The sequence below is a fragment of the Bos javanicus genome, chromosome 4, assembly GCF_032452875.1.
Source record: "Bos javanicus breed banteng chromosome 4, ARS-OSU_banteng_1.0, whole genome shotgun sequence".
Lineage (NCBI taxonomy): Eukaryota > Metazoa > Chordata > Mammalia > Artiodactyla > Bovidae > Bos > Bos javanicus.
The window spans coordinates 47,685,599-47,710,803 of NC_083871.1; the positions used below are offsets into that span (position 1 = coordinate 47,685,599).

Here is a 25,205-nt window from a genome sequence, read left to right on the forward strand (position 1 = left end):
AGCTCCTAAGTCTCACATTTATGCCGTAACATTGAGTGTTTTTTGGTGGAATAAGGCAGTATGAAATTCCCTACAAATGCACCCTTGGCTGCCTGCCCACATGAGGTGAACTTCCTTTCAGGTACTGCCTAGCAACCAATGAATGGGATGAGAGGGCTGCAGGGTTGGGGGTGTAGGGGGCATTGCGCTCTGCGGTGGGGTTGTGGTGTTCACTCTTCCAGAACAAATCCTCAGCTCCTCTGCAGCCAGAATCAAGTCTGGCTCCTCTAAGGAGAACACACCCTGGATTCCACCAGGCCTGCTCCCCACACCCAGTTGGCAAGATTTCAGGACCAGTGCTACCACAGACTACTCCCACTCACCAGGCAACACAGGGAACCCTGGGGCCAGCCATGGCTGTCTTTGGTTTCTGGAGTCAGGATAATGCCCATCTGTCCCACCCCCACCCCCACTGCGTTCAGGCTGGGCTCTGTGCCCAGACAGCAGAAAGCTCGGCAGAGGTGTGCGTGAAGGGAGCCACAGACATATCAAGCCAGCAAGACACATCAGGTACCTCCAACTCCTTTATGTGACAGGTGATGAAATGGGGGCCCGAGAGGGCAGGGGACCTGAGCAGGGGGATGTAACTGCTTGGTAGAGAGCTCGCTCCTCACCCCAATCCGGTACTTTACTACCCTTCTTTCTAACTTTCTCCCAGGTCACCCATCAGAGCCCAGCCTCTCACACTGACAGCACCCATGAACTTGTCCCCTCATCCCTGGACTTTGAGCTTCCTGAGGGAAGAAATGTACCATCCCTTTTGGGCACACAATGGGAGTCTGAGGAGCGCCTGGTGAGAGAGGCGTTAAGTGAATGGAGGCTATAGGCTGGGGGAGCTATTTTGGTTTTGCTCTTTAGTCACAAATGATGGTGCTTAGCTGGACCCAACTTTAGAAAAAAAGGTTTGTCTTCATTTAAAAAGTAATGTTACAAATTAAAAAAAAAATCAACGTTTCCTTTCCAAATCTGTGAGTGGGATCAAGGAGATGATACCATTTTAATTCCATAGCTGCTCTTATCCCTCCCATCGCATCCCAGCCCTCAGTTGCATCATCGTCCTGTCCTCCTCACACTAAGACCCCAGTGTGAGAAGCAGGCGACTTAGTTCCTGGCTGTCGCCCCCAGTCCACCCCCAGTCGATTCCCCTGCTTTCCCGGCCAGAGGGCCTCTCTCTCTCTCTCACCTCTTGTCCAGGCCTGTCCACTTGGTCTGGATGGAGAAGGAGGAAGTCAGAAGTTTGGAGAAGGGTGGGGTGCGGGAGGAGGGAAATCTCATGTGTGCCCAGGCACCTGTGAAGCATTGTCCTGTGACAAGCCTGAAGGAGCAAGAACCCCCTGCTCTTTTTTCACCCCTGAGGAAACTGCCCTGCTGGTGAGGGGGGTTGCGAATGAAAAATGTTGCCTGCCACATCAGTAAACAAAGGAAGTTGCAGCCGTCAAGCCACTACAGTCAAACCGACAGTGAGCCCTGAGGGAACTCAGGACAAAGACTAATGGGCTGCCCACTGGCAAGCCCTCAGCCACTCCAGTCACCCCCAGCAATGCACTCTGGGGGATTCAGGATGGAGAAGCAAGGGATACTGGCCCTGGATAGCTAAGGCGCATGTCAAAAGAACGATTTCAATGAACTCAAGCTCTTGGATCTTCCATAGGCAGAAAAGAGCTAAATTCATTAACACGAGGTACCTGATTTTCTTTAATAGTCAGTTTTTCAAGTTCAAGTTACCTGATTTTTATTGCAAAACTCCTATTGATGCTTTTGAACTGTGCTGTTGGAGAAGACTCTTGAGAGTCCCTTGGACTGCAAGGAGATCAAACCAGTCCATCCTAAAGGAAATCAGTCCTGAAGGGAGGACAGATGCTGAAGCTGAAACTTCAGTACTTTGGCCACCTGATGCGAAGAGCTGACTCATTGGAAAAGACCCTGATGCTGGGAAAGATTAAAGGCAGGAGAAGGGGATGACAGAGGGTGCAATGGTTGGATGGCATCACCAACTCGATGGACATGAGTTTGAGTAAGCTCTGGGAGTTGGTGATGGACAGGGAAGCCTGACATGCTGCAGTCCATGGGGTCTCAAAGAGTCAGACACGACTGAGTAATTGAACTGACTGAACTATATATCTTGGCTCCTCCCTTACCTCTTGGGAGCAATCCCTTAGAGCTACCTATCTGAGAGACTGCCTCCTGGGCTTGGAGTTCTCAGAAAGACTGCCAAATAACACAGTTCTCAACCTTTACATGTGCTTTTTTTTTTTTTTTTTCCAGTTGATCAGGAAAGGCAGGAGAGGGCAAGGAGGAAGGGGTCAAGCCTCTGTCATGTTGTCAACCCTATCCCTTTTTCATGCCTGAACCTTCTGCTCTGAGCTCTGCCCTCAGCACTAATGTGGTAAATTTACAGGAAACACAATTGAGCAGACATCCCCTTAACACTCTGCAGAGTAGGGTGCCGTTCCGCTCCACCTTGATGCGTGAATCCCAAACTCCGCCAGGATTCTTGCCCCAGAGACTCTTGGTGGTCAGTCGTTGGCAGCCATTGGGACCTTGTAAGAACCTTGTATATGTTCTTCCAACCTCTTGGGAAATAACATTTGTGGGCATTAGAAAGTAAGAGTATTTCAAGTTCTCTTCCTGAGCCTCTTAGGCAATATGAGAAGCTAAATAGCAATTCTAGGGATTGGATGCTGGTTTGGCGTTTCACCCACAAAGGGAAGGATGTCCTGTCATGCCCACCCAACTGGGAACATGAAGGTCCTGCCTAGAAAAAGAGAAGGATCAACTCTGGGCAGCTCTGGGCCTGCAGCAGGCGTCATGTTCACAACCAAGTACTAGGGTAGATGGAGTACAGCAGTGGGTTAAAGAGATCATTTATCTTTCTGTCGATGACAGGCATGAGCTTTGGCCCAGGGCCCAAACTTCTTATCCTTGAAAAACACATTTTACAGATTGCTGGCAAAAACAGGCAACCCAGATTAAGCCGCCAGACCTAACTATTTTCGATCTTCCTCCTACTCTTCTTGAAAAAAAAAAAAAGAGATAAAGATTTTCTGCTTCTTCCCGTTCTCTCCCCCCACCCGCAAAAGACAATGAGAACCACCAAAAAGAAGGCAGGGGCTCTGTTGGGGGTTTGCTCCCCTCCGGAAAGCCCACTTCAGGCCAGTTCAATAAGGAGAAGAGTACTTTGCATTTCAGAAGAATTCTTTGATTTCTAATAGGATTCTTTCAAACGGTAGATTCCTTAGGACATTTAAGGATTCATTTACAGACCATTAATTCACTCATCACAGAGGCTGAAGGGCAGAGAAACTCTGAGCTGACATTTTGGAGGTGCCACCTCAAAGGGTGATTCAAGCAGAAAGATAACGTGCTTTGAAATGATAATGTGAAATAATGGGGACAAGTATTTGTTTCATAGGGCACCATTTTAGGAAAACATTTATGGTATAAATACACCGATGATGTAATTAATATTTCAATAAGGGGCAACCGTCAGTTGTCACTATAAAAATTTTCTCAAAACCATCACATAGATCATCATAAAACATGTTTCTGCCTGGTGGGTTATATTTTATATCATGAGATCAGGGTTATAAACTTGGGAGTTACATTCCTAATTAGGGATTTGACATCAAACACATCAGATATGATTGATGATTTCTGTCAGAAATTGCAAAAATAATTCTAAACTCCGTGGTCATTGTAAGTAGTAAAGTCGTGCCCCAAGTACTATAAAGGTACACCATGCATCCCAATGGTTCCCTGTGGTTGTTGCTCAGTCGCTAAGTCATGTCTGACTCTTAGCAACCCCAGGGACTGCAGCTTCTGTCCACTATCTCCCTGAGTTTGCTCAAACTCATGTCTATTGAGTCGATGATGCCGTTCAATCAGCTCATCCTCTGTCGCCCCCTTCTCCTTCTGCCTTTAATCTTTCTTAGCATCAGGGTCTTTTCCAATGAGTCAGCTCTTCGCATCAGGTAGCCAAAGTATTGGACTTTGAATTTTAGCTCAGTTCTTCCGGTGAATATTCAGGGTTGATTTCCTTTAGGGTTGACTGGTTTGATCTCCTTGTAAACCAAGGGACTCTCAAGAGTCTCCTCCAGCACCACAATTCAAAACTATCAATTCTTTGGCACTCAGCCATCTTTATGGTCCAACTCTCCCATCATTACATGACTAGTGGAAAAACCATAACTTTGCCTATACAGACCTTTGTCGGCAAGTAGTCCCTTGTACGGAGAAGGCAATGGCACCCCACTCCAGTATTCCTGCCTGGAAAATCCCATGGATGGAGGAGCCTGAAAGTCTGCAGTCCATGGGGTTGCTAAGAGTCAGGCACGACTGAGCGACTTCCCTTTCACTTTTCACTTTCATGCATTGGAGAAGGAAATGGCAACCCACTCCAGTATTCTTGCCTGGAGAATCCCAGGGACGGGGGAGCCTGGTAAGCTCCGTCTATGGGATCACACAGAGTCGGACATGACTGAAGCAGCTTAGCAGTCCCTTGTAGCTGCCCCTCAACCTGCTGATCCCTTGACCACTGACTACTGATTGATTCCATGTCATTATACTAACGTGACGTGGAGAAGTATTAGGTGCACAGATCTTAGGTACAGCTAGTTGGAATCACAGCAGGGACTTATATAGCAGGTTTTCTTTTTTCTCCTAAGTTGTTCACTTTCCATGTATCAGTGTCCACCCTTTGAAGCATGGCCCTGGCCGGGGTGGACTTAGTATTTGCTGGCATTTTCAGGGGATGCTGCTTTAAAAATACACATTCTAGCCTCCTAGATTCCTTTTTTGGGTTGCTCTTTCTAAATCTGTTTATCTGTATGGAAACTGAGGGCTACACAAAGTTCTCAAGAAAATTTTAATCATGACTCATACAGAAGTACAAAGTGGGTTACGATGTAAACATGACCCAAAACACTGACACTTAAAATAAACATTGATTTTGCAATACTACAATTTGTTTTCTCTAGAATTTAAACGAGGCTTTTGAAACCAGATTTTTAAAATACAATTGACGTGGTTCCTGAGGAACCTTAGCTGACACCTTTTTTCTTTCCTAAAGTTCCCAGCCAAGGTTTTCCAAATTATTCCCCTAAGAGCTGGAAGTGGCACAAGTGGCTTGACATTTTGTTGACAAGAACAGCAACACTTCACACTTCATTGGAAAGTCATAAAGGCATATTCCAGGTCATTAACTGAGACTTTTAAGAGGAGTTGCTTGCTGCACTGGTATAGTGGGATTAAGGACAATTTCTTAAAACTTTTCACAGCATTAAAAAAAAAAAAATTTCAAGTGCCCAAAATACAATTAATATAAAGTCTTGATTCATGACACTCTCATCATTGTTTCCTGCATGGCTTTATTTTACATTGTTATTTGCTAATGAACACCTGCTGAAAACACCTAGCCAATAACTTCACTACCATCTTCCCTTGCCCTTAAGGGCACCCTGTCCCTGACTTCTGCCTCACACATAGGTTACTGCTCACCTAAATTTGGTGTTTGTCATTCTTTCGCTTTTTAAAATTAGTTTTAATCAATATGCATATATATCTAAATAGTATATAATCCTATTTGCTTGGTTAATAAAATGGGTGTCACATTATACTTTCTTTTCTGTAGCCTGTTCTTTTTATTCAACATTGTTTCTGAGACATTCATGCAGTTAGTAGAACTGTAGTTTATTATTTTCACCTGTTATAGTTCATTATGTGACTCTACCAAATTCTATTTTTATTTTCTCCTGCCAATAGATATCTGGGTTGTTTCCATTTCTTTTTCTAAAACAAACTTTTCTGCTATGAATAGTCTCCTCTCTATATTCAGTTCAGTTCAATCGCTCAGTCGTGTTCGACTCTTTACGACCCTATGAATCACAGCACGCCAGGCCTCCCTGTCCATCACCAACTCCCGGAGATCACTCAGATTCACATCCATCGAGTCAGTGATGCCATCCAGCCATCTCATCCTGTCGTCCCCTTCTCCACCTGCCCCCGATCCCTCCCAGCATCAGAGTCTTTCCCAATGAGTCAACTCTTCGCATGAGGTGGCCAAAGTGGAGTTTCAGCTTCAGCATCATTCCTTCCATAGAAATCCCAGGGCTGATCTTCAGAATGGAATGGTTGGATCTCCTTGCAGTCCAAGGGACTCTCAAGAGTCTTCTCCAACACCACAGTTCAAAAGCATCAATTCTTGGTGCTCAGCTTTCTTCACAGGCCAACTCTCACATCCATACATGACCACTGGAAAAACCATAGCCTTGACTAGACGGACTTTTGTTGGCAAAGTAATGAATATGCTATCTAAGCTGGTCATAACTTTTCTTCCAAGGAGTAAGCGTCTTTTAATTTCATGCTGCAGTCACCATCTGCAGTGATTTTGGAGCCCCCAAAAATAAAGTCTGATACTGTTTCCCCATCTATTTCCCATGAAGTGATGGGACCAGATGCCATGATCTTCGTTTTCTGAATGTTGAGCTTTAAGCCAACTTTTTCACTCTCCACTTTCATTTTCATCAAGAAGTTCCTCTTCACTTTCTGCTGTAAGGGTGGTGTCACCTGCATATCTGAGGTTATTGATATTTCTCCCGGCAATCTTGATTCCAGCTTGTGCTTCTTCAAGCCCAGCGTTTCTCATGATGTACTCTGCATAGAAGTTAAATAAGCAGGGTGACAATATATAACCTTGACATACTTCTTTTCCTATTTGGAACCAGTCTGTTGTTCCATGTCCAGTTCCAACTGTTGTTTCCTGACCTGCATATAGGTTTCTCAAGAGGTAGGTCAGGTAGTCTGGTATTCCCATCTCTTTCAGAATTTTCCACAGTTTATTGTGATCCACACAGTCAAAGGCTTTGGCATAGTCAATAAAGCAGAAATAGATGTTTTTCTGGAACTCTCTTGCTTTCTTGATGATCCAATGGATGTTGGCCATTTGATCTCTGATTCCTCTGTCTTTTCTAAAACCAGCTTGAACATCTGGAAGTTCACAGTTCACATATTACTGAAGCCTGGCTTGGAGAATTTTGAGCATTACTTTACTAGCGTGTGAGATGAGTGCAATTGTGTGGTACAGGTGCTAATTTTCTTTTGGGTATATACCTAGATATAGAACTACTGGGTCTTAAAGCATGAACAACTTTATAGATAAATGACAAATTATTTTCAAAAGTGGTTATATTTATACTCTTACCAGCAACATGATCACATTGATTCATATAGCCTTCAAACTTGATGTGTCAGGCTTCTTAATTTTATCAATAGTTGTAGAATTGTATTTCTGTAAGGTTTTCATTTACGTTTCTCCGTTTCTTAGCTCTATTTCCTTTTCTGTTAAACACCTGTTTGAATTTTCTGTGCAGTTTTCTATTAGTTTATTTTTTGTCTGTAGAAATCTTTATTTATTCTGCATAGTAATTGTGTTGTAATAACTTCTCCCAAGTTGTAGCTTTTATTTTTTTGAAAGTATCTTTTCACATGTTTTGATGGCTCATTTTAATGTTTGAACTTGTTAATGTCATCTTTTATATCATACTTATATCAGAAAGATATTCACTTATATTTTCTTCTAAAAGTTAGAGTTTGCTTTAGATATTTAAGCTTTTAATGCTTCTAGATTGGATTTTTGTATATGAAATAAGGTCTCCTTTCAGTTTTTTGGTCCCATTTGTTTATTTTTGTTTCCTTTTCCCACTACTTCCAGTGTGACTTAAAACTTCAAATAAGCAAATTTAATTCTGGACTCTACATTTTATCCCTTGGACAATTTGCTGGTATAGTTCTGAACCAATACCACACTTTTTAAATTATTCTAACTTTATAATAAACCATTTTATCTGCAAAGATAGGCCCCTCTCATTATTTTCCTTCTTCAGTTATATCTGGGTTATCCTTGCTCTTTGTCTCTAAAATTTTATGATTTTTCTATGTATAAATTTTGTACATCTTTTGTTAGTTTTTTTTCCCTTTGAACTTCATAGTTTTATGGTATTGTAAATCAATATTAATATTTAAAAATGCTGTTTGTGTCTGGTGTATACATATTTTTTGTGTTCACCATATTGAAGTCTTTTATAATGTCTAATCATTTATTTTTAGATTTTTTGGAGGATTTCTATATAGACAATCATATTGTCTGCATAATGACAGTTTTATTTCTTCCTTTTCAAACATTATGTGTTTCAAATTATTTTTCTTGAGTTATTGTGCTGTATAGGGTCTCTAGAGTGCTGAAATGAAACTTTTTCTGATTTTCAAAAGAAAACTTCTGTTTTCCCACTGAGCATGGTTTTGCTGTAGTGGTTTTATTTAAGATTGGATTCTAATGAAATGTTTGCAGTCACACATTTTTTAAGTATATTATTTATTCGGCTACCAGGTCTTAGTTGCAGCCTGTGTGATCTATTTCCCCAACCAGGGATTGAATCCAGGTCCCCTGCATTGGGAGCACAGAGTCCTAGGCACTGGACCACCATGCAAGTTCTGTGCCCCCACTTTTTTAAAAAGCATTTTATCACACAACATTCTGTTTTCAATCAGTTGGCCAGAACTTAGCCATCAAGTTACATATAGCTGCAAGAGAGCTGGGAAATAAGTCTTTTAACTGGTGGCAAAGGGCAAATGGTGTTCTGTTCATTTGAGATAGAAAGTTAGAATGGCTATTGGTTGGTAATGAGGAGGCTCTACCATATATTGGGGATGTTGCCCAGAAACAAAGATGAGAAGTTAGGCTAGTTATCACAAATGTCTTAAGCCCTTCTGTGAAATTATAGAAACAAATAAGAACACTGCAAAAAAGCTGCAAGTTACTTCCTTAACCCATAGATCAACCTCATGTACTTGCTGATCTCGAGTTCCATTCTGGGCCAAATCCAAGACTTCCCTTTTGTCAGGGAGGGAAGAGTAGAAACCACATTACTGATCATTTAAGATGCTCAAAGTGGAATTAGCAGGACCAGAAATATGAAAATGTTCATGGTAGAATGTAAATTCAAGGTCCTAACTGGTTGTAAGCACTGGTGCCATTTGTTACACCTGCATTTTATATAAATGACTCGAGTGAAAAAACATTTCACCTTTTGCAATTTCAAGACTCTAGGTGTATATTGTGAAATAGCCCAGAATATGGGCTCAACTGCAGGAACAGTATATCCATCATGCTTGTATCCCTGTATCTAGCAGAGCGCTCAGCATTTAGACAATCAATATTTATTGGATAAACTGTTTTCCAGGAATGTTATTAGCCATTTTGTGTTTCTCCTTTAAATGCTGGGCATTTAATTTTTTAAATCAATTTGAAATTTATTTAGGGGAGTAATGTTGAGAATATAACTTGCCTTTCCCCTGAATGTCCAATTTTCTCAATACCAGTTATTGAATGATGCTTTTATAATCCATTGACTTCTGATAGTTTATTTTATTCTAAGTCACTATAAGATGGTATATTTCAGGGCTGGGTATTATACTGATGTGTCAGTAATGAACTGCTACATGTTTGTAGTAATCTGTTATAGAAGGCTCAGGAAATGCATACAAATGGTGAAGAATGGGAGAGCTGCCCAGGAAAGGTTGCCAAGGAGACCTAGTAAAATTTCAGACATTTAAGAGTAAGATCGGCCTTTCCTTGTGGCTCAGTTGGTAAAGAATCCACCTGCAATCCAGGAGACCCTGGTTCTATTTCTGGGTTGGGAGATCTGCTGGAGAAGGGATAGGCTACCCACTCCAGTATAATTGGATTTCCCTTGTGGCTCAGTTGATTAAAGAATCCGCCTACAATGCGGGAGACCTGGGTTCAACCCCTGGGTTGGGAAGATACCCTGGAGAAGGGAAAGGCTACCCACTCCAGTATTCTGGCAGAGAGAATTCCATGGACTATATATATAGCCCATGGGGTCACAAAGAGTCGGACACAACTGGGCGACTTTCACTTTCTAGAGTAAGATCAATCTGCACAGCTGAGTGATTTTGTCAAGCAATATGTCCAGTCTTTATGTAGGAACAGAGAAAGCTGAAAGAATGATCTGTGGTTGGGCTTCTGCGAGGCAAGGAAGTTGGGAATGCTGGCATGAGAGGAGTAGCTAGGCAGGGAAGAAAGTAAAACCAGAAGACATGACCAGAACGTGAGGAGACTGACCAGCAGTTCTGATAAGGTCAGAGAACAGATGCAGTGAAATTATTAAAACAAGGATAAGAAAGATTTCAGAGAAGGAGCAATTAGGGTAAAGAGGTCTAGTGTGTGGTTATGCAGCTAAGAGAATGAAGTGTAATGGAGACAAGAAAAACCAAAGCATCCCCCAGGACCTTGAGATGATACTGTGATGAAGGTCCTACTTATTTATTTGAGATCTCTACTATAGTCATACAGCTCCCTTTTCAGTTCTGATGATAGACCAACACGCTGTAAAAAGACTGTGTGCTCAGTCGCTCAGTCATGCCCGACTCTTTGGGACCCCATGGACTGTGTAGCCTGTCAGGCTTTTTCTATCCATGGGATTTCCCAGGCAAGAATACTGGAGTGGGTTGCCAGTTCCTTCTCCAGGGGATCTTCCTGACCCAGGGATTGAACCTGCAGCTCTTGCATTGTCAGGCGGGTTCTTTACCCCTGAGCCACCAGGGAAGCCCACATTAGCCATTATAGAATTGCAAATTAGGATCACAAAGATATACACACATATTAGAATGACTAAAATTAAAAAGACTGACCATACCAAGTGTTGATGAAGATGTGAAGTAACTGAACTATCATACACTATTGGTGAGAATTTAAAATGGCACAACCACCTTGGTGGTTTCTTAGAAAATTTAATGTTTCTACCACATGATTCTGCTATCCCATCCACACTGACCTATGTATCCAAGAGAAACATATTCATACAAAGACACTTATATAAATGTTCGTAGCAACTTTATTTGTATTAGCCCCAAACTGGCAACAGCCCAAGTATCTACCAGCAGGTCAATGTATAAAACGTATGTGGTATATCCACATGCTGTGTGTAATAGCTATAAAAAGGAATGAGTTGTTGATATAAGCAACATAGATCTCAAAATAATTATGCTGAGTGAAAGAAGTCCAACAAGAAGAATATGTATTCTATGACTCTATTTACATACAACTTAAAAAATGTAAACTAATATAAACAAAGATCATTAGCTGCTGGGGAATAGATGGGTAAGAGAGATTATCATGGAGCATGAGACCACTGGTTACGATTCCGTGCTTCCACTGCAAGGGGTGTGGGATTGATCCCTGGTCAAGGAACTAGATTCTATATGCTGTGTGGCACAGCAAAAAAAAAAAAAACTCAACAGCTAAATTTTTGAAATTCGACTAGCAAGTAAGGCTTCACTTGTAATTACTGTTCTTATACAAGTAAAATCCAAATTCTAACAGTAGGAAATAGACTCTGTATGACAATATTGTAAATTATATAATAGTATTAATCACTTTAAATTTTAACTGGTAACTATTTTCCATTTATTTGTATGTTCCACAATGTAAGAACTATAAATATTGACCAAATTTTACATACCACTAGAATGACCAATCGGAGAAGGTGATGGCACCCCACTCCAGTACTCTTGCCTGGAAAATCCCATGGACAGAGGAGCCTGGTAGGCTGCAGTCCATGGGGTCTCGAAGAGTCGGACACGACTGAGCGACTTCCCTTTCACTTTTCATTTTCATGCACTGGAGAAGGAAATGGCAACCCACTCCAGTGTTCTTGCCTGGAGAATCCCAGGGACAGGGGAGCCTGGTGGGCTGCCGTCTATGGGGTTGCACAGAGTCGGACACGACTGAAGTGACTTAGCAGAATGACCAATATACAAGGTGGTATAAATCTGTGGTTGTTTACTATAGTGAAGCAAAATGGCAGCTACTGTATTTTCAAATAAACATATTTTCTATTTTTCATAGACTCCAATGACAAGTATAACGTAACTATAATTAAAGATAATAAAGATTTACTCTAATTTCCAAACATAATGAAAAAACAAAACTACCAGTTTACAGATGATATAATTATCTATATAAAAAGTAGAGGAACCTACAAATTATTAAAATTACTAAGAAGTTTAGAGGTGGTGAGGGGTAAAAGAACTTGCCTGTCAATGCAGGGGATGCAAGAGACATAGGTTCAATCCCTGGGTGGGGAAGATCCCTGGAGCAGGAAATGGCAACCTGATCCAGTATTTTTGCCAGGAAAATTCCAGACAGAGGAGCCTGGCAGGCTACAGTCCATTGGATCGCAGGAGTCAGACAAGACTTAGCAACTGAGCATATACATACACACACGCACACATACATGGTTTAGAAAGACTGCCTTGTAGAAAAATAAATAAAGTCAATAAATAATAGAGAAATCTTGTATACCAGCAATAAAAATTACAATTTAACTTAGAACATAACTTTAGTGTTACTATGTACAATAGTAACCAGGGCTACAAGATACAAATGTCAATCTAAATCTTTATGCAGAAAATTATAACTTTATTGAAGGACATAAAAGGAGATATACATCATGCTCATAAATATATTTTATAAATATGACAATTCTCCAAAACTGATATATAAATTCAATGCAATTCTTTTCAACTGAAACCCCAAAGGTTTTTAGGAACTTGACCAGCTCATCCTAAAATTTATATGAAAGGGTACAGGGCTCAAGACAGCCAAGACCACTGTGAATAACAATGATGGTGCTTTGGCACTAATCCTCTCAGATGGCAATTCTTTCTGTAAAGTTACATAATTAAAGGGTGATAGGGCTGATATGGATTGGTATAGAATGTAAAGAACTACAAATAATACAGAAATGATATACGACAGAGGGAACAAAAGATGAACTTTTAAATACATACCATGAAAATTGGGAGTATTTAAAAAATAAAAATTAGATCCCTACCTTATACTATATACGAAAGTATACTCCCAATGGTTTAAAGACCTAAAAGTGAAAAACAAAACTAACATATTCTGAAGAAAAGAGGGGTGAATATCTTTATGGTAGTGAGAAGGACTTAAAAGCACAAACCATGAAGACAGTTAAGTCAGTATTAAGACAAACTTTTGTACGACAAATCACAAAGTGAAAATACAAGCTATGGAGAAGAAGAAGACAGTTGCAATCTACATAATGTCAAAAGATTGGTATCCAGAATAAAGAGCACCTCACATCAATAGGAAAAAGACAAAATAGAAAAATTGGCAAAGGATATGAATAGGCAATACAGAGCAGGGCAAACCGAAGTGACCAATAAACACAGGAAAGGACAACCAACCTCAATCGCAATCTGAGAAATACAAATTCAAAAATATCAGACACCATCGCAAACCCATTAGAATGGCAACAATCCAATAACATCAAGCATCAAGCAAAGGCAAGAATACAGGCAACAGAGACTCTTACATATTGTTAGTGGGAAACTAAACTGACACCATACTCGCACCTTAGTGAACAACTGTTTACTACCTAAGTTACAAATGAAATGTGAATACTTCACATGCCAACTATTCTACTTCTAGTGGTATATCCTAGAGAAGCCTTCATGTATTTTGCAAAAATATTTCAGTGCTATCTGTAATAGTGAAAAGAAAAATCTACTTCAGCAAGGAAAAGGCTCTCTCTATAATGCTTCATTTCCTTAAAAAGACAAAACCAAATCTGACATAAATAAAACAAAATGTTAATATTTGTTTTCCTTAGTGGTGGACACTTGGTTCTATACTATTTCTTATGCTTATCTTAAAAAGTGTTAGCCGCTCAGTTATGTCAGACTCTTTGCAACCCCGTGGACCTTAGCCAGCCAGGCTCCTCTGTTCACAGTATTTTCCAGCCAAGTATATTGGAGTGGGTTGCCATTCCCTTCTCCAGGAGATCTTCCTGACCCAACCTAGGGATCGAACCCAGGTCTCCAGTGCTGCAGGCAGATTCTTTACCCTCTGAGCCACCGGCAAAGCCCATACTTATCTTAAATGCTACATGATTTTAAATTTTTTAATTAAACATGAAACAAAGAATATAGCAAGCAAGTGACCTTAACATTTATAGCATATCTTTATTCAAGTGACTTCAATTCACAAAAACATTGGTAATAATGCTATTTATAAAAAATTGTTTGCAACCTCTGTCCTGGAAATTATCCTACAAGTCTTAACCCTGTAACACTTACTCAAAATCAGAGAGTGAAAGGCAACAGAATGGACTTTTTCCTAGATCTATGATCTCATTATTTATTAACATTTAATGCCATTAACTTAAAACTCTTTGAGGTCAGCATTCTTATTCTCATTTTTCAGATAAGCAAACGGGGGCACACAGAGGTAAGTAAATTGCCTAAAGGTAAAGAATCTGCCTGCCAATGCTGGAGCTGCAAGACAGGGGGGTTCAATCCCTGGGTTGGAAAGATCCCCTGGAATAGGAAATGGCAACCTACTCCAGTATTCTTGCTGGGATAATCCCATTGACAGAGGTGCCTGGCAGGGGGTCGCAAAGATCATACAAGACTGAGCCAACAATGAGCTAGTAGGTGGTGAAGCCAAGATTCAAATTCAGGGAGTTTGGCTCCAGAGCATACACTTTTAATTAAGAATCTTTGCTGCCAACTGGACAGTCAATTAGAAAAGGTTTATCAGTAAAACTCAACCTGAAAGTTACAAATGAGCATTTTAAAAATGATATTGAAAGAAAAATAGAACCAGGGTGTCCAAAGCATTTTTTATTCCTTGCCAAACATTAAACAAACAAAAAAACCTACTGTAATATTCTATTTCTTGCTTTGTAAATCAATTCTATTTTATACTGCTCATGCCTTTAAGATGAAAGTTTCTTTATAATATAACAATCAGTGCACTCTTTATTTTAACTTCTTTATTAAGGTGGATACACATTCTCATATTAACAATTCTTGTGAACAAAAGCAACCAAAATAAGGTGATAGTAAGATGTGCTTCACATAAAAACAATCAAGTGGCTAAGAGGAGATCTGGCCCTGTACAACAGAAAGATTAGGAAGCAAAACGTGAATAAGTCCTATATTCCAGAAGCTACCCAAATGTGTGAGCAAAGACAGCACACCCATAATATAGCTCACTTAGGTTCCTTCTTTATGACGCATAATTCCTTAATTATCCATTTGTGAAATAAGAACAAACATTAAGAAATGTGAAATCCAAATTGCATTCATTTTCACAATATCAATACTAAACTCAAGACAGCAACTTCATCGAATATAAATGTTTCAAAAGTAAAAGGCAATCTTAATTTTTTTTATCCTATGAATAGGGTCTGCAAAAATAGGTAAATTATTTTACTGTACTTGCAGGAGATTAGGTCTCAGCCTGCACGGAAGGAGCATAAGCAACAAAAGACAACAAACAAATACTACTAGGAGTAATGCCCATACATATCAAACTATCTAGGTGAACCATGTTTTACTTATGTAGCAAATCTATTAAATAACCAGCATATGGAAGCTTACACCTCATGCAAGAGAATTACCAAATTAACTATACATCTATTAGAAGTCTCTAAACCCCACTCCCCAAACAATTTTAGTACACCTACCAAGTACTGTAGGTCATTTAGAAAAACAGAAATAAAACATACATCAGCCTTTGTAATTAAGCATTTTTCATAACATATAAACAGTGTTCAGATATAAACTGTTAACTAAATGTTTTTTCTAAATATGATTTATGTAATCAAGACTTTCTTAAACAAAGACACATCTTAGGAATATGATCTGTACAAACTTACAGTAGTGTAATATTCCAAAAGAGATTTTCTTCCTATTATGATATGACAATAAAACTCTTTTCTGAGTGAAGATATACGTTAAGGCTTAAGGTGTAAACACTTTGGAAGGAAAACAACTTAGTGAAGAAATTACCGTTCATTTAAAAATGTGTATCATCTCATAATAGGCCCCTGAATTTTCAAATTCACATGTGAGAATACATTTACATCTTAAATTCCTAGGAAAGGCACAAGCTTTATGTAAAAAAGCAGCAAAATTTTAAACCCACCAATTTACTGAAAAAGCCATTACTTTTATTAGAAACAAAAAATGCTTCTCAAGGTGTTGGCAACAGGTCATAGTACAGACATTTATTTCATACAGTGTACTTCTCCCTTCAATTATATTCCAGTTGGAGGAGGAATACCTCCTTGAGAAGTAGAAGTGTTTGATGGACTGTGAAAGCTGGTCTCCTTATACACAAACCATGCATTTCCTCCCCAAAGTATCATATTCAGAAAGCCAAAGATCTAAGAAAGAGAAAAACAAACATGCAAATCTAGTATACTATTAAAATTTCATACCTATCTTAGTTTTCCTATAAATATTTAATATTTCCAGGCCATATACTATCATTTCATTTGAAGTCTGAACGATACATCAAGTGGAATAAAAACGGAAGACTGTATTTCAATGCTCTATTTAGATATATAATGACTTATTCCCAGTGAAATCTCTAAATCTGTAACATATCAAATCGTGACTAAAACATATCTTATTTCTACATGTGCATTATTACCAATTTAAAAAAGGAATTAAATTTGTTTGAGAAAAGTAAATAAGACCTTCCTTTTATTACTTTATATTTAGACCTTGGTGGTTCTAGGTGAAGAGAACAACTGGGATCCATGGTTCCTTCACTAGGAGGGGTTTTACTTTTCTCCCATCTGAATGGTTATGAACATCCTTTGTGCACCTTTTCCTACTTCCCTACTTCATCCCCCTCCTACATTCACCTCTGCTTCCACAGCTGCAGCCACAAGAGAAAAGGAGTCTTAGAAGAAAACCTTACGTCACATCCTGTATTAATCAACCTAAAGGAAATCAGCCTTCCCAGGTACAAATCTGAAAGTTTAAAGTCTCAGAGATGAAGGAACTGCAGATATCCTATTTTCACAGTATTTAAAAAAAAAGAAATACAAGAATAGTAGTGACCTATGAGGTAAGAGTAGGGTAAAAAGCTTGGGTACTATCATATTTGTGCTGTTGTTGTTTAGTCGTTAAGTCAAGTTTCGCCACACCATGGACTGTAGCCCGCCACGCTCCTCTGTCCATGGAATTTCCCAGGCAAGAATACTGGAGTGGGTTGCCATTTCCTCCTCCCAGGGGATGTTCCCAACCCAAGGAGAGAACCTGCGTCTCCTGCACCTGCAGGTGGGCTCTTCACCAATGAGCTACCGGGAAGCCCCAAACTGCCTTCTTCTATCTTTTTGTATTATTTGGGTATAAAAACACTTCTGAAATTATCTCAGCTCACCGTCAATATATATGCAAAAAAAAAAAAAAAAAAGACTTTTAAAACAAAAATTTGGCCAAATTGCTTTATAAGGCAAGACCAACTTTATCCACTTGAAAAATACTTTCTTGAAAAGACATGAAATCTCCTTAAAAATAATACCCTCATTATATTAATAATATATCTGTATTTGGATAAAATACCAGACAAAATAATATTTAAATTTAGAGGCCAAAATTTTAGGATTATTTAAGGAACTATGACCATGTATGGATGTGAGAGTTGGACTGTGAAGAAACCTAAGTGCCGAAGAACTGATGCTTTTGAACTGTGGTGTTGGAGAAGACTCTTGAGAGTCCCTTGGACTGCAAGGAGATCCAACCAGTCCATCCTAAAGGAGATCGGTCCTGGGATTTCTTTGGAAGGAATGATGCTAAAGCTGAAACTCCAGTACTTTGGCCACCTCATGCGAAGAGTTGACTCATTGGGAAAGACCCTGATCCTGGGAGGGATTGGGGGCAGGAGGAGAAGGGGACGACAGAGGATGAGATGGCTGGATGGCATCACTGACTCGATGGACTGAGTCTGAGTGAACTCCGGGAGTTGGTGATGGACAGGGAGGCCTGGCGTGCTGCGATTCATGGGGTAGCAAAGAGTCGGACACAACTAAGCGACTGAACTGAACTGAACTGAAGGAACTATGAAAGTTCTATTTTCAGAGACCCAGAGCAAAGCAGAGAAAGGGCTAATATCCATGGACAGAGGACAGTTCATGGGGTCACAAAGAGTCGGACATGACTTAGGGACTAAACAGCAACAACAGAAGTCAGATCTGGTTCAAACCTTGGCTTTGCCAACTTACTAGCCCTGTCACCTTGAGTGATTTAACATACAAGCTATATTCTTTCCCAGTTGTAAATGAAGATAATAACACCACTTCCCACATTCCTCTCAGAATTGACATATGTGTAATGACCTTAGCACACAGTCTTAATAAATTTTATATTAGTGCCTTTAGCAGAGAAGGCAATAGCAACCCACTCCAGTACTCTTGCCTGGAAAATCCCATGGACAGAGGAGCCTGGTAGGCTGCAGTCCATGGGGTTGCTAAGAGTCGGACACGACTGAGCGACTTCACTTTTACTTTTCACTTTCATGCATTGGAGAAGGAAATGGCAACCCACTCCAGTGTTTTTGCCTAGAGAATCCCAGGGACGGGTGAGCCTGGTGGGCTGCCGTCTATGGGGTCACACAGAGTCGGACACGACTGAAGTGACTTAGCAGCACCAGCAGCAGCGCCTTTAGGGTCAAAGTCTTGCCTAGTTAATCTTAATAAAGACGTAACCATGATCTTGTCTAACCTTGTTTACAAGTAATAATTTTCTTCACAAACTTTTTTTTGCTGTTATAAAGAGTATATGACAACTAGGATTCTGATAAGCTTGGTAAAGATAAAATCAATATATTCATCCAGGGATTTATTAAAACTATTGTTTTCTTAAATCACTGTAAGGTTTTTCTAATAAGTGAAATAAAATATTTTATAAACACTGCATACTCACCACAGACACGTTTAGGGATCCCATACTAGTCACAGAGACAAACTGGCACATCACTCCTTGAACATTACAAGTCTTAAGTTCCTGGATAATACTGGAACCGGTAGCTGCTTTAATGTCTGTAAGAGCTTTAGCCCAGGCTGAAGTGCTCACCAACCACAAAAAAGTCACAACAATAGTAATTACAAAGTCCTAAAGAAAAAATAGGTGTGAATTAATAATGAATACTTAAAGGTACAAAATTTCAAATCCACCAGCAAGGAAATCATGTTGAACTCTCAGTCCTGAGAAATGACATACTTTATAAAAAAAGGCCACAACCAACATAGCAAACACTGCTGTTTACTATTGCCAGGCCAGTGCCTGAGCTACACCAGTCATCTTCTGAAGGGTCTAAGATTTTTACATGGAGAAATCAAAGTTTAATAAAGCCGTCATCATAACCTTATCTAACTAACCCTCTCCCTCTTGGGATCATATATCAGACTCTGTTATCACCAATAACTGTATACCTCCATAATCTCTGTTTTAATCACCCCTCTCAAATATCACCTCTCTTTCTAGCTCATTCTCTTTGGCACCCCGACCTTAAAAGTCCTTTGACCCCACTGAGATCTACAATCTGATCTCCATTTCCTTCTATTTAGACTCTAAGGTTCTTCATTATAATCTCTTACATATACTCTCAATTCCCTTATCCTCCCCTGCTTTCTCATATTGTTCTGGCAAACCTCTAACTTTAGTTAAATCTAATGCTCTATGATATGAATAGTGAGATGGTGAAAAGCACACATCCAGGATGACTTGTCTCTTTTTAAATACGTGACTACAAAAGTTTAAGAATGCTCATTATATTAAGAACAACAACAATAAAATCTCTCTCAAAACACCCTGTCACTACCAGTTTTCTACTAAAGTGTTTGCTACTTATTACAGGTCAAGAATAGGAGTGAATTTTTAATATTTTGGATAATTTCTTATTGAACTAATAAGAAAAAAATTTACTCTCCCTAATCTAATCTGCTGGGGAACTAGAACTCTGTCGACTAGTACTGGCTATAAAAATCTAAGTAACACTTTTTTAAGGTATGTATTTGGATAGTATAAAGTATAAGTTTCCATCTCCTTTGGTCTTCCTTTGAATTAACAACCAAAGTGGAACAATGTAAGATTTGTCACTTCATGGGAAATAGATGGGCAAACAGTGGAAATAGTGTCAGAATTTATTTTTTCGGCTCCAAAATCACTGCAGATGGTGACTGCAGCCGTGAAATTAAAAGACGTTTACTCCTTGGAAGGAAAGTTATGACCAACCTAGATAGCATATTAAAAAGCAGAGACATTACTTTGCCAACAAAGGTCCGTCTAGTCAAGGCTATGGTTTTTCCAGTGGTCATGTATGGATGTGAGAGTTGGACTGTGAAGAAAGCTGAACACCAAAGAATTGATGCTTTTGAACTGTGGTGTTGGAGAAGACTCTTGAGAGTCCCTTGGACTGCAAGGAGATCCAACCAGTCCATTATAAAGGAGATCAGTCCTGGGTGTTCATTGGAAGGACTGATGCTAAAGCTGAAACTCCAATACTTTGGCTACCTCATGCAAAGAGTTGACTCATTGGAAAAGACTCTGATGCTGGGAGGGATTGGAGGCAGAAGGAGAAGGGGACAACAGAGGTTGAGATGGCTGGATGGCATCACCGACTCAATGGACATGAGTTTGGGTGAACTCCGGGAGTTAGTGATGGACAGGGAGGCCTGGCGTGCTGCAATTCATGGGGTTGCAAAGAGTTGGACACGACTGAGCGACTGAACTGAACTGAACGATGTAATCTGAGCATTCAGGTGTGCTCAAGACTATGAGTTCTCACTATCTGTAGCAAAAATCTCTCCAAGCTCAGAAATGGGTTTTGGAGCTTATCACAGAATTTTTTTTTTTTAATAAATCTGGTTAGTTTTAAATTACTTTTGCCAATGAGCTTTTAGTCATTTATGTCAGATAAATACCAGTGATCACATATGAGATACAGAAACTGCTATATATAGCTTGTCTACCTGGTCAAGCTGGCACTCAATCAACGCCTTGCATTAGAGAACTGAAACAATGACTAATTTTACAAGCATGGTGTCACAGTATTTGCATTTAAGTTCTCCACTGCTACTGGTCCTCTTTAAAAAATGTATATCAAAGAGAAAAGAATAGAAACATTAAGTATTTTGCACTGTGGGATTACTCCCCTTTCTGCTGCTGTACTCAGCTGTATTTTGTGCTGTGGCAAACGTTTCCTAAGCACTTGCTAGAAAGAGCTGATAATTAGTATGAGATTATCACATGTTAAATTCTCTCTGGGCTAAAGTTCATCACTTTGACCAATAGATGTCAAATCTTAATTTTAAGGTTTCTTCCTTCCAAATTCCTAATCAAAAAAAACACAATTTTTTTTCCTGATTATGCTTTTTATGTCCAAGCTATTAATGGCTTAAGAATGACATTTTTATATTTCAAAAGCAGGTTCTTTTCTGACAATGATGCATGAAGTAATCTTAGGATGAGGGGAAGTGGGATAAATGCGGGCCTCTGGAGACAGTCCATGTGATTCAGGACTCTAGCTAGTTCTACATGAATGATGCCACCTGGAATTATGCAATGCACAACATGCCTGTGGCAGCCCTAGTGCTACCAGTAAGAAGGATATAACTCATAACAGAACTTTAGGATTTGGGATACCCTATCTTTGCTTGGTTTCGTTTTATGGTATTTCTGATCCTCCACACAGCCTAGAACCCTTAAGCTCTGGCTATTTAACACAAAAACAAGCTGAATTTACTTAAAAACTAAAGTTGATTTTAAAATGTCATAACTGAAATTCTCCTAGAGACAGCTCAGCAAAGAATTTAGAACACCAATGAAAGAGCATACCGTCATTAACAAATGGTACTTAAAAAAAAAATTCATTTGGCTATAGTTAAAAATTTAGGTATCACAAAAAAAAATTTTTTATATTTATATGGTTAAAGTAAAATCCAAAATTTAATTTAGAGGCTGGACTTTTACAAATAAGAAGTATCCATCATACACTGTATCAACAAAAAACCACTTACGGAACTAATTCTAGATTATGTCTCTATAGGACCATTATTATTTCTCTATATGATCACTCTGAGGTGGAAAATTATTTTTGACTTTTCTGAATGATGCAACTAGATCAGTTTTATAGTTTTATTAGGCAGAAAAAAAGCCTCCTCCAAAGTAGATTTGAATGCTGCTTTAAAAACTGTCATATTTTTAAGGCTTAATGAACAAAATAAGAGAAATAAAAGGTTCATTGCTTTTATAAGATTTAACTTAAAATTTGTTGGGATAATGACAAGATGGCAAGAAACATCTTCACTTAGAATTTATAAAGAACTTTAACAAAATATAAATAAGGCTTGAAAAGTCCACAGAAGTTACAGATTACTAAGATGAAATTTCTGTTAAGTACTGCAAATTAAAATGGCTGATGTCTACCCTTTGAAAGTCACTTAACAACCAAGAAATGTTTTATGAAAATATCAGGTTTGAGAATTTCTTCTCAGATACATGACATGGAATAAATATGATGGATAAAATACTGTTTTATTACTTACTTACCATTTGCATTCTTATGGTCCAGGCAGCAAAAATTAAAAATAAATAAAACCTGTTATTTAATAATTTGGCCTATCCTTTAAAGTAACTTCACAAATAATAAGCAGATGTGAATAGTTACTGTTTTCTTAGGATATAAATGACCAGTATCACGAAAACATCTCTGTTGTCCCTTCAAATCAGTAATACCAATACTGACTTTGTAGTTATTCTTCGGTAGTGGAGGTCCACTTTAAAACTACAGTTTATCTCTGGATTTGCCACCAATAATCTAAGGGAATTCTACTAACTAAATCTCAGAGATTATTTTTATTTCTAGCTCAGTAGACCCTGAGGCCAAAGAAGGTATTAGGATTTCAAATTCAAATCCTTTGTTGCCATTTTAAAGATTCAGAATTAGCTCATGAATGCCACTAATGCCAAATTCTATAATTTTTATAGAATTACCTTGGTCAGATTTTAAATTAAAGAATTTAAGAACATAGACCAGGTGTCAGGCATTAAGGGGGTATCTCTGAGAAAAGAGAAAAAAGATAAGAAACAGGAAAACAGTTATGAGACTACTAGCATTATTAGCAATTCTTCAAATCAAACACATTAATTTCTACTTAATTTCCCTGCTATTTGCAACCTAATATGCTTTGTCATATATTCGAGTTCTTGCCAGGTTAAAAGAGTTAGATACAAACAAACAAACCTCTCTCTGTATAAGGAGTACAGAGGAAGTGTTGCAAACAGGCTACAAGAATTGGGTTAAACATGACAAGAGCAAGCATAAACTTGTGGCAGAAGTCAAGACATGTTGAAACTGGTTTATGCCAAGAGTCTTTTTTCCCAGTATAAGAAAATCCATATTTAAATTCAAATATAATATATACCTACATAAATTATTTTTATATAAAAAGAAAGTGATTACTTACAGTCATGGTAAGCTTTCGACTATCACGATACAGGTTCGTGTAACCAACATACAGCAGAAGAGCAGCAATGCAGTACAGGAAGACAAAGACTGCAAAAGTGACATAGAACTGCGCAGAAGAGGAGTAATCTCCAATAAGGACATAATTTTTCCAATCTACACCACAGACATTTCCACCTTGAGGTGCCTGAAATGATGCTTCATTCAACCTATTAAAAAAAGGGACAAACAAATTTATGAATTACTTGGACTCTTCTAACAGAAACACATAGGCAGAATATTTAAGTAAAATATACTCCCCAAACATATTAAAACACTTTCCTTTAAAAAAAAGTGAAAAATTCAAATATTTAAGTAAATTAAAATTTTCATAAGTATATAAATCATATATTACACCTATACTTGGTTTATGATAGATTGAATAAAGACTGAATTAAACACTTTCACACCCATATACTATCTTCCTGTAACAAACACTTTGCAGATTAAGAGCACTGTTACAAAATGGTTTACAATTTGAGAAACTGTATTCCATTCTAGGAGGCAGAGTCTGTGTGACTAGCACCAGGACAGTCAATTATAATGATTCACATTTTAACTCTCATTAATTGGCTAACTCCACAAAGTCTTTAATTTTCCCTATCCATAAATCACAAAAGCACTTATCACTAAAGATGCTATAACAGTTCCTTATATAGGAACTTTATAAGAGAAGGACTAAGAGATGGAGAGGCAAAGACTGATTACCAAGCACTTGCTATCTGACATATTTTAAATGTAAGATTTTATTTAATCATCAAAGCAACCTTAAATGGTTTAAATTCACTGAACAGAAAAACTGAGTCTAGAGAATTAAGTAGTCAGTAAGTGGAGAAAGATTCATACCCTCACTTAAACATAGGACAGATGGAGTAAACATTTAATGAATCCTGAGGTCAAACAGAACAAAATAGCCATAAATATTCAGAAAATAAAGTTTTATGCTGCTGAAAGAAACATAGGAACTCTTCACTTTATATAGACACATGTCTTAAAGCTATACATTACACACTAGTAACTTCAAATACATGAAAAAGTTGGATTTTTCATAAGCTGTGCTTGCTTCTATAACATGGCTTCTCAAACTAAGGTGACAGAGCAGTCTTGTTTTGAAATTTCCAATCCACTGTGGGATGACAGAATAAGAGTGTCAAGGCAATGTCATATGGAAGTTTCTGAATGCTTACTGTCATTTTCTGTATTTATTTCATCACAGTTCAGGAAAACAGTCTGCAGATAGGCACTGGTCCACACACCATACTTTCAGTAGCAATGATCACTACTTACAAATGAGCATGAAATTAAAAATGTCTAACTCCCAAGATCGATAAGTTGTTGGGAAATCTTAATGAGTGGAAAGAGTTGTTAAACCACAAAAACAAACTTACCTGAATGGATAACCAAAAGCAGCTGTAATCGTTTTATTCTCAGGACCTGCAGTACAAGACACTTGAATTTCTGTTTTGCCCTTAAAACCTCCACAGGTAGCAAAAGCAAAGATAGAAGCAATCTACATAAAGACCAAAGAAAGAAAAGAAAGAAGCATTACTCTACCCAAACATAGCTCATTAAAATCTTAATTACAGTGACTATTAATGCTATTAAAAATTGGCTCACTAACATTCTTTGAATTCTTATTTACAAATGAAGATGGTGAAAAATATTTTAAAATGTATCCGCAACCTCTCTGACCTCCCAGCTTCATGCACTAGTCACCAACTTAAATTATGAACACAGGTAGACCTTATTGTGTCTGTTACCT

At 38.6% G+C, this 25,205-nt stretch overlaps 1 protein-coding gene across 1 annotated transcript in view; it reads right to left on the minus strand.

Annotated features, from left to right (window-relative positions):
- Positions 1–14,743: 14,743 nt before the first annotated feature.
- The window catches only part of SYPL1 (synaptophysin like 1), a 29,717-nt gene continuing 19,255 nt past the window's right edge, over positions 14,744–25,205 (minus strand). The window contains exons 3-6 of the mRNA XM_061413958.1: positions 24,832–24,953; positions 23,406–23,613; positions 18,862–19,050; positions 14,744–16,313 (exon numbers count right to left, since the gene is read on the minus strand). Of these exons, the coding sequence (XP_061269942.1) occupies positions 16,185–16,313; positions 18,862–19,050; positions 23,406–23,613; positions 24,832–24,953 (648 nt within the window). The 3' untranslated portion in view covers positions 14,744–16,184. The remainder of the gene's footprint in view (positions 16,314–18,861; positions 19,051–23,405; positions 23,614–24,831; positions 24,954–25,205) is intronic.